Consider the following 20,639-nt stretch of genomic DNA (forward strand, 5'->3'; position numbering starts at 1 on the left):
GGCTCACTGAAGCACAAAAGAAGCAAATTGTCAATGCAATACATACTGGTGGACAGATTGTAATTAAACCAACTAAGGCACAATCAGGAGGTTTTTTGGGTACTTTACTGGCTTCAATTGGCATTCCAATGGTTTTGAATGCATTAATGGGTAAAGGCTTGCAGGTGGATAGAAGTAGATCCAGAAGATCGGTCCCAGTTTTTGTTCCAAACACAACCAAAAAAGATGGTGGTTTGGTCCTACCAGTTAATTATAGACCCCCTCCATTTTTCGGTACATGGGATCAGTATGGTAAAGGGAAAAAAAAAACCAAAAAAGGAAAAGGTCTGTTGTTAGGCAAAAACAGTCCATTCAAGGGGATTCCATTAATCGGAGACATTCTGTGAAATTCATAAATAAACCACTCAGTAACTTTGAACTCATTGATTGGGTCAAAAAACTCAAAATAAAACACTTCAGAGGCATTTACAGCAGAGATAATCTACCACAAAAGATGAAAAAAGATGAAGTTGGTATCATTAACCTGGATTCACAGATTGGACCAGGTACACATTGGGTTGCGTATCGAAACGGAGACAAATATGTAGAATATTTTGATAGTTTTGGGTTAATTATGCCAAAAGAAATTATGCAATTCATGTCAACAAGTGGCAAACGATTAATGTATTCAGGTGATGAAATCCAGGAAAGAGATTCAGTATTATGTGGCTATTGGTGTTTGTATTATTTATTTGAGAGACAAAAGGGTACAAGTATATTGAAAACAATCCACAATGCACATTTTGACATGAACAATCAAAGTGTCAATCATAATTTTATAATCCAATATTTTAAAAAATTATCTAATTAGTTTGTATAATGGTTGATATAAGATATTGTGAAGAGTGTGATGAATACACAGAATTTTCAGGAAAATTATGTTTATGGTGTACATTGGTAACAGATTCTGAGTCTGACTCTGATGATAATTAATCTAATATAGTGATATAAAATGGTCAAATCATATTGTGTTAAACAAAAGAAAGAAACTGAATGTGTTCAGCCTTCAGGTTACAAGCAAGCCAAAAATGGTCGGCTTATGTTCTTCTGTACCTGTGCTGAATGTGGTATAACTAAAACCAAATTTGTTAAAAAACAGGGAAACTAAATAGCCCCTCTGAAGGGGGGGGGCATAATGGATACTTTAGCATCAACTGGTGCTGATATGTTAATTCAACATGGATTACCATGGTTGGGAAAGAAAGCGGTTGAAATGGGTCGATATTATGGGTCTGAAGCACTTAGAAACCCTAAATTGCAAAAAAAAGCTATTGATTATGCTATCTCTAAAGCAACTCCTTTTGTTCAAAAGACTGGATCAGAGATGTTTGATAAATTATCAACCAAAGTAAGGCCAAAAAAAAGGTACAAAACTGACCGAAAAGAACTTGATGGTGGTAATTTAGATACAATTTTAGAACAATTTGGCACACCAGGTAAGGTTGCATCGAAGTCGATGGATGTTGTTGGAACATTGATTCCATCAACAAAGGAAGTCTTTGATAGATACAAATCCGGTGACATTGCCAAAAGTGCATTTAGCACAGACACTGGCATATTATCGAGTCAATTTTGGTCTGGCAAGGCTGGGAAAAATACATTAGAAAAATACAAAAATTATCCATGTGAAAGCATGGTAAAAATTGGGAGCAAATTTCACAACACACCGAAATGCTCAAGTTATGATGCAATTGGTTGGCACCCACCAAATTGGGATGAATATGAAAGAGGCATGAAGGGTCGTCCCAAAAGTGGTGGATCAATTGATATACACAAAATGATAGGTAAATTACCGCGTCCAAAATCTGGATGGGTATTACCTGGACACAAATACACTGGTCCATACAATGATTTGGAAAATCAAGTCAAATATAACCCCAAAACTGGACAAATATTGGAAATATATGATAAACCAACAGGCAAAACAGATGCAATAGCCATGCAACATGATGTTGATTATTCAGTCTGCAAAGATGATAAAAAATGTAAATTAAAAGCTGACAAAAAGATGGTAAAGTCATTGGATGCTGTTCCATATTCCGAACGACAATGGGGACATTGGTTGGCAAGAAATGCAATAAATACAAAATCAAAATTGGGACTTGGGGTTCCAAAAAACGTCAAAAGCCGTCGGGTAAAGAGGAAAACTGGCAAGAAGAATTAGCTAATGAGCTGCATAAACCCATAAGACGTAACTTTACTCGGCGGCGTGTTATTGTAAATAATATTGATGAAATATGGGCTGCTGATCTTGTTGAAATGCAACAATTCAGTAAATGGAATAAAGGTAATAGGTATCTTCTCACGACTATAGACGTTTTCAGCAAATACAGCTGGATTGTTCCATTAAAAGATAAAAAAGGTGAAACTATAACTAAAGCATTTCAAAGCATATTCAAAGAGGGTCGAAAACCAAAGTATCTGTGGACTGATAAAGGCTCAGAGTTCTACAACAAACATTTCAAAGACTTGCTCAATAAACATAACATTACACTGTATTCGACTGAAAATGAAGAGAAGTCATCAGTTGTTGAGCGATGGAACCGAACGATTAAAAATAAAATGTGGAAACGATTCACTGCTCAAGGCAATACAATGTATCTGGATATTTTGCCTAAAATATTGAAGCAGTATAATAACACTAAACACAGTTCAATAAAAATGACACCGACAGAAGCATCTAAGAAAAAGAATGTAGGAACTGTTTACTTCAATCTATTTGGCAATTTGAAGCAATTATCATCTTTGCCAAAATTTAAAGTTGGTGAAAAGGTTAGAATATCAAAGTATAAAAGAAAGTTGTTTGATCGAGGTTATACAGAAAACTGGTCAGAAGAGGTCTTCATTATCGATAAAATACAATACACGAATCCGATCACATATAAACTGAAAGATCTCAATAATGAAGAAATTAAAGGGAGTTTTTATGAACCAGAATTATTGAAAGCCAAACAGGAGGTATTCAGAATCGATAAAGTTATCAGGAGAGATTACAAGAAGAAACAAGCTTTGGTAAAGTGGAAAGGATACAATGATACTTTTAATTCTTGGATCCCAATCAAGGATTTAGTCGATTTGTAAAAATAAATAAGCTCTCACGAATATTCGATAGCGAGTCGATTCAATAAAAAAATCTATTGTTGTGTGCAAGATAAATGATATTCTTACCTCAAAAAGCGTCTACAAACATCAGAACGATGAAAGTGGAGAAATAAATGTTCAAAAATCCCAAAACAGGAGCCATAACCATGACTTCGCAAAATGGCAACAAAATGGCCGACACGTGTGTTAACAAACTAGTGTCCAGTCCGCTTTGGGTTGTGTGCATGAAAGCGCATGCGTGTTAATCCAAATCAAGCAATATTACGCAATATACAGAAAAATAGCACCACAAGTGTAAAAATTTCAGAACTGAGTGTGATATATAGGTAATCGGGCCATTGTTATATTAGTTCACAAACTCTGGTGAAGCTTTAGGGTGGTGTCAGCTGGCCCCTGACTGAAACCTGTTTAACGGCTTGTGCAGATGGTGAATTACTGAGTAGTGTGGGATGTCTTCCAGTAGACGGTACCTCCAGGGTGAGCCCGCTCAGGCCCTACTGGTTTACAGCGGGGTGCTCAGAGTTCGTCCCAGGACTCAACCTCGGTCCCAGAGGTAAACTGGGAAAGGGACAGCCGCCTTGTCAGCGGCGGGAAAAAGACCTGGCTGGGGCCAGGCAAGTAAACAGCCAACCGAGCACCCCACGTTCAGGGTTTTGTCCATTTTCTTGACAAGTCACACAACGTCACGCGTGACAGTAACGGCATCCAGTCACACAACAACCATAATGATTATTTTTTTATCCAAATTGGTGTTCAAAAATATTGTATTCATCATTCAAATCAGCGATTGATGAGTTGGTTGGATTTAATCGATGATTGTTTGTGAGTTGGTGTCATTAATGAAAAACCTAAATTTAGCGTCTCCGTTGCAGGAGTTTTGAAAAACCGAGGATTTATGTTTTTAGGTTTTTGAAAAACCGAGGATAAAAATTTAGCGTCTCCGTTGCAGGAGTTTTGAAAACCGAGGATAAAAATTTAGCGTCTCCGTTGCAGGAGTTTTGAAAACCGAGGATTTAGGTTTTTGACGTCTCCGTTGCAGGAGTCATTGTTGAAATAGTATTTTATGTAGTTATTGGGGTGAGATCATGTGTGGTTTATGGGGTTTAGAAAAAATATTGGATTTATAAGGATTTGTATGGGATTTTTTATCATTTTTTGAAAAGTGGGCTGATACACCCAAATATCTAACTACTCATAGGCTTCAAGTTCTTTAATCACTAGAACTTTTATCTCAATAACATGGAAGAAACTATTAACTACTAAAATCCCGGAACCACCAATAAATTTCTGCGCGCACTCATTGGACGAAACATGTCACGTGGTAGAAAATACGACGCTGGGTATCTGTCGGCAATAGTGATCCGATTTGTTATCCTTCGCTCCATTTTTTTCAACAAGAGAAAAGACAAAGAAATAATTTCCGGTATTTTTAAGTCTGTATGGTACTTTCTCATAAGATTATTTCACCTAAATGGCAGCATGCTTAAAGTTATCTCGCGATGGCTATTGTCTTATGCTACGTTTTGAAGTTATCTGAAGAAATAATTCATTTGAGGTTCTTTGGAAAGTCATCTGACATAATTTACTGTGTAATATTCATTCCTTAGTTACCTCCATCATACATCATTACATCCCACAAGTAAGGGCCTGAATTGTTACGTTCTAAATTACTTTGACTATTGCAGGTCACATTTGAGGGAATAACAGGAAGCAGCTACACTGGTGACATCGCAATTGACGACTTCTCTTTGAGTTCAGGGATTTGCCCAATGTGTAAGCATTTTCCAGTGATAGAGTGAAACATTTTGGAAAGGCAAAGAGTTTTCAAGAAAATTGTCTACTTTGCAATTGAACAGAACAGCTTATCGTCTACCGTCGAATTCCAGTCGGGCTTGTGCTTAGCAAACGTCAGTCCTCAATTGACCCAAAGCCGAATTGAAAAGCACTCACAAAAAATAAAAATAGCCAAGCCAAACAATGCCAAGGACTAATGATTGAAAGATTTTTTCTTCAAATTCCTTGAAAATGTCATATCAGTATGACAATTTTATGCGCTATTTTGGAGGAATTCAAAGGACCGTCATTTTGCTCACTAAGGGAATTTTCGATTTGAAAGAACTGACCGGCCAAAATGGCCATGTTGTAAATTAAGGAGCGGTTTTGAATGGCTTGTTCAACGAATTTTTTAAAATAGCACATTCTGGGGATGTATCATGTGCCATTTTGTAGGAAGTTGAAAGACTGGCAAAGGAAAGTGCGCTAACCACAGGTCCTGCTGGTCTGTTGTGAGGAATGGAAAGTATCACCTACGGCAAAACTATCCCCCAACTATACACTTGTAGTCTGGTCTGCAACATTTCTACAGAAAACTGATCTGTATAGAGCTCCAAATAGAATTAAGAGGTAATTTAAAACGAAGTTGCGATTCCCTGCCCTTTTTCCTTTTGTATTAGCGTGCAACTTTGACGAGTCAATGTGTGGCTTTGTTCAGGAGGACAAGAATGATACATTTGATTGGACAAGACGCAAAGGAAGCACTTCCTCTCCTTTTACGGGGCCAACTGCAGATCATACTGGATATGGAGGTTTTTATAACATATATTATTTAAATTTATTGCCTCTTCAAAGCAAATCGTCCAGTCATCTGTCTCGTTGCACTTTGCAAATCGATTCATCATGGCTTCGGTAGTTCCACTTACTTCTGCTTCTTTCCTTTCCTTTATAATCCAAAGCACAATCAATCATATCCCTTTTCAGAGATAATTTAAAAGCGTATTTTAACTCTTCAGGGCCGCTTTCTTACAAGTGTTGCAAAACTTCTTATTGTCGTTGTGTTTTTAAACGTTTTGCCTCCATATCTTTTGGCAGGATATTACATGTACATAGAAAGTTCCTTGCCTCAAAGTTTGGGCGACCATGCAAAGCTGAACAGTCCTTTGTTGAGATTCAGCGGGAACATGTGCCTTAAATTCTTCTATCATATGTATGGTTTCACAATTGGCAAACTAAATGTACTCATTAACGGCACCAAGACAGTGTTCAGCGCAAGCGGTAATAAAGGCAACAAATGGTTAGAGGCCAGAATAAATACATATCTCACAGGAATATACATGGTAAGAGCTATTTGGTAATTAGTGGTTAGATCAAATGCTGTTCTATTTTTCTAGTATTAAAATACTTCAATCGTTATGAATTTAACCCTATCTAGACCTGGAAGCGGGGATGGACTCTGCCCGTGGCGACTTTAAAACCAGTCGCAAACGCTATAAAACTTCAGGATTTTTCAGAAAGTTATCTAGAAAAAAATTTGATGAGGTCAGTTAGTGTTCATTGATTTTGATATTACCCTGAAAACCAATTTTTTTACAGGAAATTTTTTTCAAAAAATGGAAAATCCCTTTTGTTGCTATGCTTTTTGTATTTTTAGCTCATATTAGTGTTCCTTGGTTAGTTTTGATTACTTTTCGCTAAATTTCGGCGCTTTCCTAAAGTTTTGGGAAAATCCAGAAATGCAAGAACACGGATCCAAGATGGACGCCATTTGGCAATCATGAAGTAATTATCGCGACATAAGACGTCATCACATCCCATTCTATGCTTCAAGGAAACATCTTTGTACGTCATATACTTCCTCCAAGCCTCGTTGTTATGGCTTCTGTAGTTGCGAAGTTATGGAAAGGGGACGGAATCCCCCCCGTAATAATCATAATCATAATCATAATAATAATAATAATAATAATAATAATAATAATAATAACAACAACAACAACAACAACAACAACAACAACAACAACAATAATAATAATAATAATAATAATAATAATAATAATAATAATAATTTCTTTAGAAAGGAGAGAGAGAGAGAACTTCGCACCTTTAAGTGTGTATGGTACTTTGGTATGAGATTATTTCCAAAATGGCTTTACGCTTAAAGTACCTAGCCTTGGGATGGATCGTAGCTTATCGCACGTTTTGACGTTATCTAAAGAAATATTTCATGTGAGGTTCCTGTGGAAGGTCATCTTACATAATTTGCTGTGAAATAATCATTCCTTCGTTACAGCCATCATACATCGTTAGAGCCCACGAGTAAGGGAGTAAATTGTTACATTCTAAATACCTAAATACCTTTTCCAAACACCTTTGACTATTGCAGATCACATTTGAGGGAATAAGAGGAAGCAGGTTCACTGGTGACATCGCAATTGACGACTTCTCTTTCAGCTCAGGGGTTTGCCCGCCAAGTAAGCACACCCCTCGGACAATGTGGAATATTTTGGAAGGGGAAAGAGTTTTCAAGAAACGATGTCTACTTTACAATTGAACAGAACAGCTTTTCATCTACCATCGAATTCCAGTCCTGCTTGTCTATAAGATGCTCCACTACTTGAACCAAATACTCAATGAAAATCATGCAGAAAAATTAATTTAGAAATATCAAGCAACATCCAGGATTAATGATTTGAAAATTTTAATCTCGCAATATCCCGTATTTGGCTTTAAAAAGCCAAAATTGTTGTAAAAAGAATATTAAGAAGGGTTTCCATTTGTCGACAGAATTGGTCGATCAAACCAGCCGGCGGTCAATTTGATAATCGGACGGTCATCTAATTCCTTGAAATATAATCATTCTGAATGAATGTAATGCGTATTTTGAAGGAATTCGAAGAACCGTCGTTAACCTCACTCACGACAGTTTCCATTTTCCAGCCTGACTGGCCGGCAAAACTGCGCCTTCCGGGAATGCGCAGTTTTGAATGGCTGGCTCTATGAATTCTTCTAAATAGTTCCTCGCGAAGCGAGGGCCGAAGGCCCGAGCGTAGCGAGGTTAATAAATTTGTCGGGCCGAGCCGGCCCGAGCGGAGCTAAGCCGCGCGAATTCGAGCGAAAAATATATTTATATATATATATATGTTGATATATGTTTATATCTTTGAAGGTGTCCGCACAATGACGTCAGACTGTCTGGCGTTGTCTGGAGCAAAATTTGCATACACCGAAAAACATATGCGTGCATGATCAAATTTCAACTGCAATGTTCATCAATATTCACTGGATACAGAACTATCTCTCCAGAATCTTTTCCCTTTCTTTTAGAAATCTTTTTTTGTGAAATAGTGCATTAAAGAAATTACACGCTTTGTGGCCGCGGTAAATAATTTTCCGTGGGAAATAAATTCATCGAACACGACAGCGCTGCACGCCCGTTGTACATTACGTCGCGACAGAAATAGATTTTCAACCGCAAACTAGCCCGTGGAACTACGAAAACACTATCCTCATTAAAAAAAAAATCTTATGCGCCTTTTAATCTCCTCGTTTGATGCTACAATACGTGTAAAGAGGGCTTTCCACCCAGCCCCAGCTTCGCGAGGTTTTGCGAGTCACGTATTTCTAGTACCTTCTGAGGATGTATCGTATTGCCATTTTGAATGAAGTCTGAGGACTGGCACATAATCCTCAGTCCATGAGCGGGTTTAATAAATTCGTCTAACGTAAACTAAGTTAAAGGAAAATGTCTGAGCACCGGTACGGCTGGTCTGTTGTGAGAAAAGTAAACCATCTTATGCTAAGGCCAAGCTAGTCCCCAACTATACACTTGAAGGCTGCAACATTTCTGCAGAAACCTGATCCGTGTAGAGCTCCAAATGGGATTATGGTGTAATTTGTTGAAAGCAGCGTTGACACCAAGTTGTAATTCCTCGCCTTTTTTCCTTTCGTGTTAGTTTTTTCTTGCGACTTCGACGAATCGATGTGTGGCTTTCTCCAGGACAAGACTGACACATTTGATTGGACAAGACGCAAAGGAAGCACATTGTCCTATTCTACGGGGCCATTTGCAGATCATACTGGAAATGGAGGTTGTTATAACATACTTAAATTAATTGCCCCTTCCAATCCAGTCGTCAATCTATCTGTCTCCTTGCACAATCCAAATAAATTCATTTCAACTCTTCAGGAATTTCTTAGAAGTCTTCCTAACTTTTGCATAAACATGAAGAATAAAGGTTTTTAACGTTTTCTATTTACATTTGTTGACAGGATATTACATGTACATAGAAACTTCCTCGCCTCAAGGTTTGGGCGATAATGCAAAGCTGAACAGTCCTTTGTTGAGATTCAGCGGAAAGATGTGCATCACATTCTTCTACCATATGTATGGTTCCACAATTGGCAAACTAAATGTCCTCATTAACGGCACCAAGACAGTGTTCAGCGCAAGCGGTAATAAAGGCAATAACTGGTTTGAGGCCAGGATAACTACATCTCTTACAGGAATGTTCATGGTAAGAGGTATTTGGTGATTAGTGGTTAGTTCAAATACTGTGCTATTGTCATAGGCTTTAAATTCTTCATTTGTTGAATTAAGTCTTAATGACATGGAACTAAGAAACACCAACTTTTAACTACAAAAGTAAAGGCTCATTTCAGCCATTTTATTCTGCGCGCTCTCATTGGACAGAACATGTCGCGTGGTAGAAACTCCGACCATAAGTATCAGGCCGGCAATTATCGTCTGATCTTTTATCCGTCGCTCAAGTTTTCGAAGAAAGCACTTCGCATTTATAAGTCTGTATAGTGACTTTCTCACAAAAGTATTTCACCAAAATTGCAGAATGCTTTTAAAGTACCTCCAGATGGTTCATATCGTACGTTTTAAAGTTATCTGAAGTAATATTTCATTTGAGGTTTCTGTGGAAGGTCATCTTACATAATTTTGTGCAAAAATATTCATTCCTTGGTAAAATCCATCATACATCATTATCTCTCACGAGTAAGTGAGTAAATTGTTACAATCTGGCTAAATTTCTTTGACTATTGCAGGTGACATTTGAGGGAATAACAGGAAGCAGCTACACTGGTGACATCGCAATTGACGACTTTTCTTTGAGCTTAGGGACTTGCCGCCGCCGCCCTTTTAGTGATAGTACGCGTGGTACGTTCTGGTGCCGCCAAAAAACAACAAATAGTGTCAACTTTACTACTAAACAGAACAGCTTTTCGTCTACTATCGACTTCAGTTGGACTTATATCTAACTAATGACACTGCTTCAACCAAACCCTAAATGAAAGCCGCGCAAGAAAAAAATAAAAATTAGACAATTAGTTTAAGGATTTATGATTTGAAGACCTTTTGCTACTGCGCATGCTTTCTGCTCATCTCATGTTCCGAGAAACTCTGATTCCTCAAAGACAGCGACATTAATTCAAATGTACACATGCACGGTTTATGATTTATGGGAGTAAAGAATATCTTAGCAAGTGTTTTGAAAATCAATAAAGGAAATCAAAAGCAACCACGCATTCTTCAGAGATAATTACGCTTCAATTTGGAAAAAAAAGCCTTAAATTGTCTTGCATTTTAAGGCCTTTTAGAACAAGACGCCTACGGGCGTTTACACGGGACGAGCTGGTGTATGTTTAGCCCTGAGTGCAGGTGGAAACGTATCCTCCCGTCGCGATTGAGCTAATGGGACAGTTTGAGTCACAAAGATAGCGTGATGTTGTTTCGGTATACATGCGTTGCGCTACTTGTCGTCGGAAATTGCTTTTCGATAGCGTAATGACCCAACTGACTCACGTTTTCTATTCTGGTTATGTAATGTCATGATTAGTAAGTGTAAGATTAAAAAACTTAAAAAGACAAACAGGCATGTGTCGGTTCGACGAAGTCTGTGCACCGACACCGTGTTTTAAGCTTAAGTTTGACCTTTTTCTCTCCGCATGACGAACACAATCTGGTCAGAATTAAACCGAGTTACGATTCCTTGCCTTTTTTCCCTTTTGTTTTAGTTATTTCTTGTGATTTCGACCAATCGATGTGTGGCTTTGTTCAGGACAAGAATGACAAATTTGATTGGACAAGACGCAAAGGAAGCACATTGTCTTCTTTTACGGGGCCATTTGTAGATCATACTGGATATGGAGGTTGTTATAACATATCATTATTTAATTTTATTGCCACTTCCGAACCAGTCGTCAACACATCTCGAGTTGTCACCTTACACTCTAAAAGTCAATTCATTATGGCTTGAGGTGTTTCATTTACTTTTCTTTCTTTTCTTTCCTTAAAAAAAAACATATACCCTTTTAAAGGTAATTTGAAAGTGCATTTTAACTCTTCCGTAATTTCTTACAAATCTTGGTAACTTTCTCTTTAACGTTGAGTTTCTTCTAACGTTTTCTATTTATAGTTTGGGTAGGATCTTACATGTACATAGAAACTTCCTCGCCTCGAGTTCTGGGAGACCATGCAAAATTGAACAGTCCTTTGTTGACATTCAGCGGGAACATGTGCCTCACATTCTTCTACCATATGTATGGTTTCACAATTGGCAAACTAAATGTACTCATTAACAGCACCAAGACAGTGTTCAGCGCAAGCGGTAATAAAGGCAACAAATGGTTAGAGGCCAGAATAAATACATATCTCACAGGAATATACATGGTAAGAGCTATTTGGTAATTAGTGGTTAGTTCAAATGCTGTTCTTTTGGCTAAAAATTCTTCATTTGTTATGACTTGAGTCTTAATGACATGGAACTAAAAAACGAAAACTATTAACTACAAGAATCATGGCTTAGAACCTAACGATAAATTTCTGCATGCTGTCATTAGACGAAAGATGTCACGTGGAAGAAAATCCGATGATTGTCAGCAGACGGCAATAGTCGTCTGATTTATTATCCGTCGCTCATATTTTTGGACAAGGGAATAAACGATGAAATCGCAGTTTTAAATCTGTATGGCACTTTCGCATGAGATTATTCCACCAAAATGACAGAACGCTTAAAGTAACTGGAGATGGTTCTTCACTCATCGAACGCTTTGAAGTTATCTGAAGAAATATTTCATATCAGGTTTCTGTGGAAGGTTATCTTACATAATACACCGTGAAACATTCATTCCTTCCTTACAGCTATCACAGATCAAATGTTACCTCCCACGTATAAGGGCGTAAATTGTTAGATTCTGGCTAAGTTTCTTTGACTATTGCAGGTCACATTTGAGGGAATAAGAGGAAGCAGCTTCACGGGTGACATCGCAATTGATGACTTCTCTTTGAGCTTTGGGACTTGTCCGCCAAGTAAGCATTTCTCAGTGATAGTGTGCAACATTTTGGAAAAGCAAAGTGTTTTCAAGGAAAGATGTCTACTTTAGAATTGAAAAGAAAAGCTTTTTGTCTACCGTGGATTTCCAGTCAAGATTGTTTCTAACAAAGTACACTACTTAAACGAAAGTTTCAATGAAGCGCACACAAAAATTAAAAATAGCCAGCTGCAGACAATGTTAAGGATTAAAGATTTAAAGTTAAAAAAATCCCATTTTATTGCCAAATAATTTGTATTTAAAGTGCCCCTAACCCTTCAATTTGTTTTCTTTTGGTAGATATCCATATCTGTGAAGAACTGATTTCCGAAAAAAATTTTTAGAAATATTGAATCCTTTTTATTTTACGAGCGCTAAAAGTTACTGAAATTTTTAAATTTTTGCGCGCTTTAAGCCCCGCTGGACAAATTTTTGTCTCGTGGGCTCATTAGGAACGAGCCAATGAGAAGCGTCCGATGTTTGACACTTTCTTAGCTGTGACGTAAGAAAAGGACACCAGAAGGATTCAGAAGGAATCTTATGCATGCTGATTCCTTTCTCTACATTTCGAGAGTTGCTGCATCCAAAAACCACACATTTTTCAACCATTTTCTCTGTTTACAATTGAAGCATTACCGCGAATCTTCGGATATTTTTTCACGATGTCCTTTTCTTACGTCACGCTCCATATTTGGCCGAGTGGGGGACTAATGCGAACGATAGGTGAAAATGTCGACAAGACTGCCTTCACTTCTAGCGCTCGTAAAAAAAGAAAGGATTCAATATTTCTCAAAATGTTTTTCGAAAATGAGTTCTTGAAAGATATGGAAATCTACCAAAAGAAAACAAATTGAAGGGTTAGGGGCACTTTAAGGTGAATGTCAATTTCGGGCTCGGTAGCCTGTTAGAGCTGACCGACCATAACCGCCTACGGTCAGTTTGTAAAACGGATGGCCTACTCTAAAAGTCAATTCTTAAGACTCCTTGAAATGTCTTAAACAGAAAACGGAATTGAATGCTTATTTTGGAGGAATTCGAAGACCTGACATCCTTCAAACTAATCGCATTTTCCATTTAACAGAACTACCTGGTCAGAGCGCATGCGGTCGCGTTGTAATCAGAAGGCGTAGATCTACATCTTGAAGATGTAGTATGTGCTATTTTAAAGGAATTCTGACATATAATCCCCATTCCTTCAACCGGTTTAATAAATTTGTCTATAGGAAACTTCCCTAAGCACCGATCCAGGTGTTCTGTTGTGAGAAATGGAGAGCGTCCTGAAGACCAAACTAGCCCCCAACTATACACTTGTAGTCTGCAACATCTCTTCTTAAAACGGATCCGTGCATACCTCCAATTATTATTAGAGTCCTAGGATAGTTTGGTGAAAGCAGGATCAAAACTAAGTTGCGATTCCTGGCCTTCTTTTTTTGCTAGTTTCTTGTGATTTCGACCAATCTATGTGTGGCTTTGTACAGGACAAGAATGAAAAATTTGATTGGACAAGACGCAAAGGAAGCACATCGTCTTCTTCTACGGGGCCAATCGCAGATCACAATACCTCCAGTCGGGCTTGTTTCTAAGAAACTCCACTGCTTGAACCAAAGCCTAAACAAAAAGCATGCAAAAGATGAAAAATAGTCATCAATATCAAGCAATCATTATTTCAAAAATTTACGCTTGGAAAAATCTCGTTTAAAGCCACATTAGTTTCTAGTAAATATATTAAGGTGGTTTTGCATTTCGGATTTGGCGGCCGATTGCCAGTTTGGTAATCGGACGGCCTATTTTGACGCCTAGTTCTTCAAATTTCTTGAAATGTCATATTCCGGAAACGTCAGGCGTATTTTAGAGGAATTCGAGGGACGTTTGATATTCTCCTCGCTTAAGAGCATTTTCATTTGACAGAACTGATCGACCGGAGCTGTTTTGTTGTTAACACACAGCGCAGTTTTGAAAGGCTGGCTCTACATCATAAGAAGAAGTATGTTCAATTTTAAAGGAATTTGGAAGACTTGAATATAATCTCAGTCCAAAAGTCGCTTCAATAAATTCGTCTGAAGGAAAGTGCCCTAAGCACCGCTCCAGCAGGTCTGTTGTGAGAAATAGAGAGTATCCTAAGAGCAAACTATCCGTCAACTATGCACTTGTAGTCAGCAAGATTCCTTCCTAAACCTGATCCGTCCATACCTCCAATTGGAGTTCTGAGATAATTTGGTGAAAGCAACATCAAAACTAAGTTGCGATTCCTTGACTTTGTTTTAGTTATTTCTTGCGACTTCGACCAATCAATGTGTGGCTTTGTCCAGGACAAGAATGACAAATTTGATTGGACAAGACGCAAAGGAAGCACATGGTCTTCTTCTACGGCGCCAGCTGCAGATCATACTGGATATGGAGGTTTTTATAACATATATTATTTAAATTCATTGCCTTTTCAAAGCCAATCATCAGCTTATCTGTCTCGTTGCACTTTGCAAATCGATTCATCATGGCTACGATAGGTCCACATACTTTTGCTTCTTCTCTTTCCTCAATCCAAAGCACAAATCATGCCTTATTTCAAAGATGTTTTTTAAAGCACATTTAAACGCTTCAGGAATTTCCAACAAATTTAGCCAAACCTCGTTGTGTTTTAAACGTTTTCCGTCCATATCTTTTGACAGGATATTACATGTACATAGAAACTTCCTCGCCTCAACGTTTGGGTGACTATGCAAAACTGAACAGTCCTTTGTTGAGATTCAGCGGGAATATGTGCCTTAAATTCTTCTACCATATGTATGGTTCCACAACTGGCAAACTAAATGTTATCATTAACGGCACCAAGACAGTGTTCAGCGAAAGTGGTAATAAAGGCAATAACTGGTTTGAGGCCAGGATAACTGTATCTCTCACAGGAATATACATGGTAAGAGGTATTTGGTGATAAGTGGTTAGTTCAAATGTTGTTCTATTACCGTAGGCCTACAATTCTCCAATCTTTCTGCCTTTAATTGTAATGTCATGGAACTGAAAGAAAACTATTAACTTCGAAAATCACGGCTTTTAACCCACCGATAAAATTTCAGCGCGGAGTCATTGGGCGAACTCATACCACGCGGTAAGGAAAAAATAAAGAAAGAACTTCGCATTTCGAATTGAAGTGTGTATGGTACTTTCTCTTGGGAATATTTCATCACAATGGCAGCATGCTTAACGTATCTCGCGATCGTTCGTGTCTTGTCTGAAGTTATCTTAAGTAAGATTCCATGCGAGGTTTCTTTGGAAAGTCATGTTACATAATTTGGTGCAAAGATATTCATTCCTTCTTTACATCCATCATACATCATTACATCCCACTAGCAAGGGAATCAGTTGTTACATCCTGGCTAAATTACTTTGAATATTGCAGGTCACATTTGAGGGAATAACAGGAAGCAGCTTCACTGGTGACATCGCAATTGACGACTTCTCTTTGAGCTTTGGGACTTGCCCGCCAAGTAAGCATTTCTTTGTGACAGTGTGCAACATTTTGGAAAAGCGTTAGGTGTCTAATATACAAGTGAACAGAACAGTTTTCTTTATAACGTTGACCGCCACTCGGGCTTGTTTCTAAGAAACACCACTGCTTACGCCAAAGCCTAAACGAAAAGCAAGCAAAAAATTAAGTATACATAACAATATGAAGCGTTAATTATGTGAAGAAAAAAGCCTCTAAAGACATCCCCATTGGAGCAGGGGGGAAGAGTTTGAAAGCCACCTAAATGAATTTTGAGGTCATAAATAGCCAACCCACGCAAGGCTAAGTTTAGCTAAATTGAAAGATATCGCAATTAATGAATTCTCTTTGACCACAAGATCACGTCCTCCAAGTGAGAAATTACCAATATAACGTCATCAAAACTGGTGCTGTGATGTTCACTCCGCACATGATTATTTTTTAGTTATTCAAAGTTGTGTCTTTTGTTCTTTACACGGATGCCGATGGGATACCTGTGACATGCAGTAATTCATGAACTAAATTCTTAAATATTCAAATGCAGTTTTCCTCGGTATTTGGTAGCAAAGTTCGCACTTTTTAGGGTGGTTACCACCGGTTTGCAGTAACCAGTACTTGTAGTTTGATTGATCAATACTATCAGACGGTTGATACAATTGCAACATTATGGTAATAAAAAACACCTAATTATTGTTGATCAAGTTATGGTTGTTTTCTCGACATAATTGGTTTCCACAGCAACACCCCGATATTGATGATCTCCATGTGCTATGGCCTTTCTATCTTATTTTAACAGGGGGTAACGGCTTGAGAACATCTGTAACATACGAGTCATCACACACCACATCACAAGTTACTGAGACAGTGACATTGGTGACAACCCCAGATTCAACTGTAGGGATGGAAGAAACCTCCACCGTGAATCCATCTACTTCTAGTGTGCGAGGGAGTTTAAGCAGCGAGGTTGGAACAACTGTCTTAACCTCGAGAAGACAGAGTTCTCAGGCTACTTTTACTCTAGACGTAAAACCATCTCCAACCACTACATCGCACCGTCAAATTGAAACATCTGGCTTCACGTCCCGAAGTTCAGAAAAAAATGTAAAAGCCACTACAGATTTTACGACAATGATGATCACAAGTAAAGCAAGTGGTGAAAATGTAGAAAGTTCGAAAGCCAGTCCTTCTTCCACCAGAGGAACGCACGGGGCCAGCAGCACTGTTGTGACCAGTCGCTCCGGTAAGAATGCTGCTTATTGTTGAAGACATCACGGTTCTGGTGTGGCCAACATGACAGAATAGGCCATTGGTTTTAACAGCTCACATGACCTAGTTTAAAATGAAACCATTGATATTTTGGTACCTGAAAGAGCTAAGGGACAAAAGTTCTAAAAGCTTTCATTGGTTTGCAACTATGGGTAATTTTTCATCTGGCCATCTTCCCAAAACGATGAAGGTTTTTAAAATCTGTGCATAACAGCTTTTGAAGCAAATCTGGAAAGCCAGAATCAAAAACGCTAAAAAAGGAACCCACGACATTTTTTCATACAAGTTTTGATGAGCCATTGACAACCATTTACAAAGTTAACAGCCCCCACACAGTAATTGTCCTAAATTGTTGAAATATCAAACTGCCATAAAATTCCTTCCTTTGATCTTAAGATCACGTTTCAGGTAATATTTTAGTAGAAGTGGTCTTTCAACCGACATCATACTGTAGGGTATAATAGTAGTGTGAATCTGTGTAATAGTTTCGTTATATAATATACGTTGTTTTTTTCTTTTAGCACCGACCACTTTGCCACCAGCAACTACCCTGGCACCAGGTATAAAACTCATCACAACTCAAAGTGGTGAAAGTGGCACCACAACAACAGTTAAATCTCTGAGATCGACAACTCCTAGCATATTTTATAGTTCTCTTGCATTTTTTTCCCGTGCTACAGACAGATCGCCCTGGCCGGTATAACATAAAACTTTTATGGTGCTCATAATAAACAATTTTACTATTTCTTGTCCACAGCACGCCAGTGCAAGGTACAATGCAGTAATGGGAAGAAATGCAGGAAGTTTGGAAAATTTCTCTGTCTCTGCGAAAGAGGAAGGAAGGGAATTAATTGCCAGGAAGAAGGTGTATATTCACGACAAACTTTTGCTGATACGATCTCCAATGAATGAATGAACGAACGAATGAACGAACGAACGAACGAACGAACGATCGAACGAACGAACGAACGAACGAACGAACGAACGAACGAACGAACGAACGAACGAACGAACAACAACGAATGAATATTTCCCGCCGGACTTCTATCAAATCAAGATACATAGATAGTACAATTTGGTTTACATAAACTCCTCAGCTTTAACTGAGTTCAAGTAATATGATGAGCTTTTGTTTTTGCAGATCTTCTAAAGGAGGTTGTAGATTTTAGCCTTGCAATAAAGAGTGAAGTTTGGAAACCGGAGTATTTGAATATGAACAATCCAACGACAAAGGAGCTTGCTGCTCGTATAATAAAAGCTGTAAGTCTTTTCCCTTTAATAAACTAAATTAGCAGATAACACCCAGTGTTTTAGAACCTCTAATTTCGTTAGCCCTGTATATCACGCAGTTAGTTCTATTATACTAAATTACTTATGACAGTAGACAACAATTAAAAACTGTACGATTAAAATTGTCAAATACTTGTGAAATGTTCATAGCTAGTCTGATGCGGCGTTTCGTCTCGGCCGAATCTTCAGCGACCTTCAGAATTTATAGGCAAACTTGAATTGGAGACCGAATGGGACTCTGACTCAATATTATTAACATTATAGAGCTATTCTAGTATTTTAGGGCTAATTTTGGCAAATCCTGCTTAGGCGTTTGCGTAGTACTCTATTTAGACAGGTTAACTAATTTCTTTACAACCAACTGATCTCGCAAAAAAAAAAAAGATAAAGAAAAAGGAAAGAAGAAGAAAAATAAAACAAGTGCCAAAATAATCGGTTTCCCTCGCCTTCATCACGTTATTCGTTAAGAGGATATAAGCTTGCTTGTTCAGTTCCCTTTCATTAACTACTCTCTCCTTACTAAATAGGTTCTTGCTAATACACCAATCGACTGAAACCTTTAACATCCCCCTCACCAGGAATACCCCGTGTATTTGACCGTGCACCGTTCTCGGGGAGATCGGAACTTGGGCCACATTAACCTTTGTTCTGGCTTTTAAGACAGAAACTCTAAAACTCTGCAACTCCCACAAACCATTAAAATACGCGCTGGGGTTTTATCATAGTTTGTGGGAGTAGTAAAGTTCAACTTTACAGCTACCACAAGGACTAAAAAGGGGCTTTGAAAGAGTTTTGTAGTGTCATTAATATATATGTCTGAAACCCTGAAAAGCTATTGATCGCCATCGAGGAGAGGTATTTGAGCACTTTGTGAGAGGGCCCTACGAGGGTAATTTGAAAAACTCAATTAAAAGTTCAAATACCCTTTTTATTAACACTCCACTTACGATGATTTTAGGTTACGGAAGAAATCGGTATTGACAAGGTAATCATCAAATCATTAAGGTAGGTTCTTCATTTTATTAAGCTTGTTTATGCGAGTATTATTCAAACCCACAAACGTCGTTGAAATTGATATCTGAATCAGTCTAACCACCAACAAGTTGTCACGCCACGTGATCCCGTCGCTTTGCGAACGTCGAAAACTCCGCCGCCGACTGCACGTTCTTGGATTTCAATTGGCCAGTTGTAAAAGAAGCCATCGAGAGTTGTCAAAAATCAAAGACGTCAAAATTTGTTTCAAACTGACATTCTCAAGTGCCAATGGTTCGGTGCGTAGCACTAGGATAAATTTTTAAAGAAACAACTGAAGTGTGTTTTCTGTGGCTAGATTCACGAAGCCCTCTTAAGTTAAGATGTATCCTAAGAATTGTTTCTTTACAAAAGTCTATTGTTGAACTAACAGTATCCACTTTTGAGAAACCACTTAAGATATATCTTAATTTAGCAGGCTTTGGTGAATCTGACCCTCAGAGGTTAAGATGGTATATTGAATATTGTTTCTTAACAAATGCCTATTGTTCGAATAACGAAGAATACTATGAATACATCTTAACGTAGGAGCGCTTTGTGAATAATAATAATAATAATAATAATAATAATAATAATAATAATGATAATGATAATGATAATGATAATGATAATGATAATGATAATGATAATGATAATGATAATGATAATGATAATGATAATGATAATGATAATGATAATGATAATGAAAATGAAAATGAAAATGATAATGATAATGATAATGATAATGATCATGATAATGATAATGATAATGATAATGATAATAATAATAATAATAATAATAATAATAATAATAATAATAATAATAATAATAATTAGAAGTTCGGAGGTTAATTGTATGGACTTTGGTCGTTACATTGATTGGCTAAGGCTGGCCGCCCAATCATTGTTTAGGTAATCTGGGCATCCAGAAGTTTTAACTGCCATTTTATAATAATAATAATAATAATAATAATAATAATAATAATAATAATAATAATAATAATAATAATAATTAGAATCTGTCCTTCATAAACAGTATCTCAGTCGGGGTTAAAACCTTATTAAGCATATCCGTTCTTTATATTGAAGATTTTGTCCTAAAAGATTTGGAACATATAATGTTGATGGTAACAAAGAGTGCTTTTTACTTCCTTATTTTGACTGATTTCTTCACAGGAAAGGGAGTGTCATAGCTGACGTACAATTGACATTTAATGAAAGTGTTGGAGAAAGCGAGATAGATTTGTTATTGAAGGAGACTACTAAAGATGGACAGTTTGGCCAGTTTAACGTGGATGAAGCAGTGGTACAATTTACTCCCATACCTGCAAAAATAGGTACGTTTTGCTCATATTTCATG

General features: G+C 37.6%; 1 protein-coding gene across 4 annotated transcripts in view; it reads left to right on the forward strand.

Moving 5' to 3' along the window:
- The window catches only part of LOC146470840 (MAM and LDL-receptor class A domain-containing protein 1-like), a 59,901-nt gene that overhangs the window by 33,088 nt on the left and 6,174 nt on the right, over positions 1–20,639 (forward strand). Inside the window, exons 5-23 of one of the 4 annotated variants that reach the window (XM_085121553.1) lie at positions 4,827–4,914; positions 5,595–5,726; positions 6,010–6,254; positions 7,298–7,385; positions 8,868–9,002; positions 9,184–9,428; positions 9,967–10,078; positions 10,936–11,070; positions 11,337–11,590; positions 12,142–12,229; positions 14,497–14,631; positions 14,898–15,142; positions 15,626–15,713; positions 16,509–16,952; positions 17,500–17,538; positions 17,736–17,843; positions 18,120–18,238; positions 19,227–19,273; positions 20,456–20,616. In XM_085121553.1, coding sequence (XP_084977679.1) covers positions 4,827–4,914; positions 5,595–5,726; positions 6,010–6,254; positions 7,298–7,385; positions 8,868–9,002; positions 9,184–9,428; positions 9,967–10,078; positions 10,936–11,070; positions 11,337–11,590; positions 12,142–12,229; positions 14,497–14,631; positions 14,898–15,142; positions 15,626–15,713; positions 16,509–16,952; positions 17,500–17,538; positions 17,736–17,843; positions 18,120–18,238; positions 19,227–19,273; positions 20,456–20,616 — 2,908 coding nt within the window. The remainder of the gene's footprint in view (positions 1–4,826; positions 4,915–5,594; positions 5,727–6,009; positions 6,255–7,297; positions 7,386–8,867; positions 9,003–9,183; positions 9,429–9,966; positions 10,079–10,935; positions 11,071–11,336; positions 11,591–12,141; positions 12,230–14,496; positions 14,632–14,897; positions 15,143–15,625; positions 15,714–16,508; positions 16,953–17,499; positions 17,539–17,735; positions 17,844–18,119; positions 18,239–19,226; positions 19,274–20,455; positions 20,617–20,639) is intronic. The other 3 variants (XM_085121554.1, XM_085121555.1, XM_085121556.1) reach the window with 3 other exon arrangements.

The sequence above is a fragment of the Pavona decussata genome, unplaced genomic scaffold, assembly GCF_977016875.1.
Source record: "Pavona decussata unplaced genomic scaffold, jaPavDecu1.1 SCAFFOLD_110, whole genome shotgun sequence".
Classification (NCBI taxonomy): domain Eukaryota; kingdom Metazoa; phylum Cnidaria; class Anthozoa; order Scleractinia; family Agariciidae; genus Pavona; species Pavona decussata.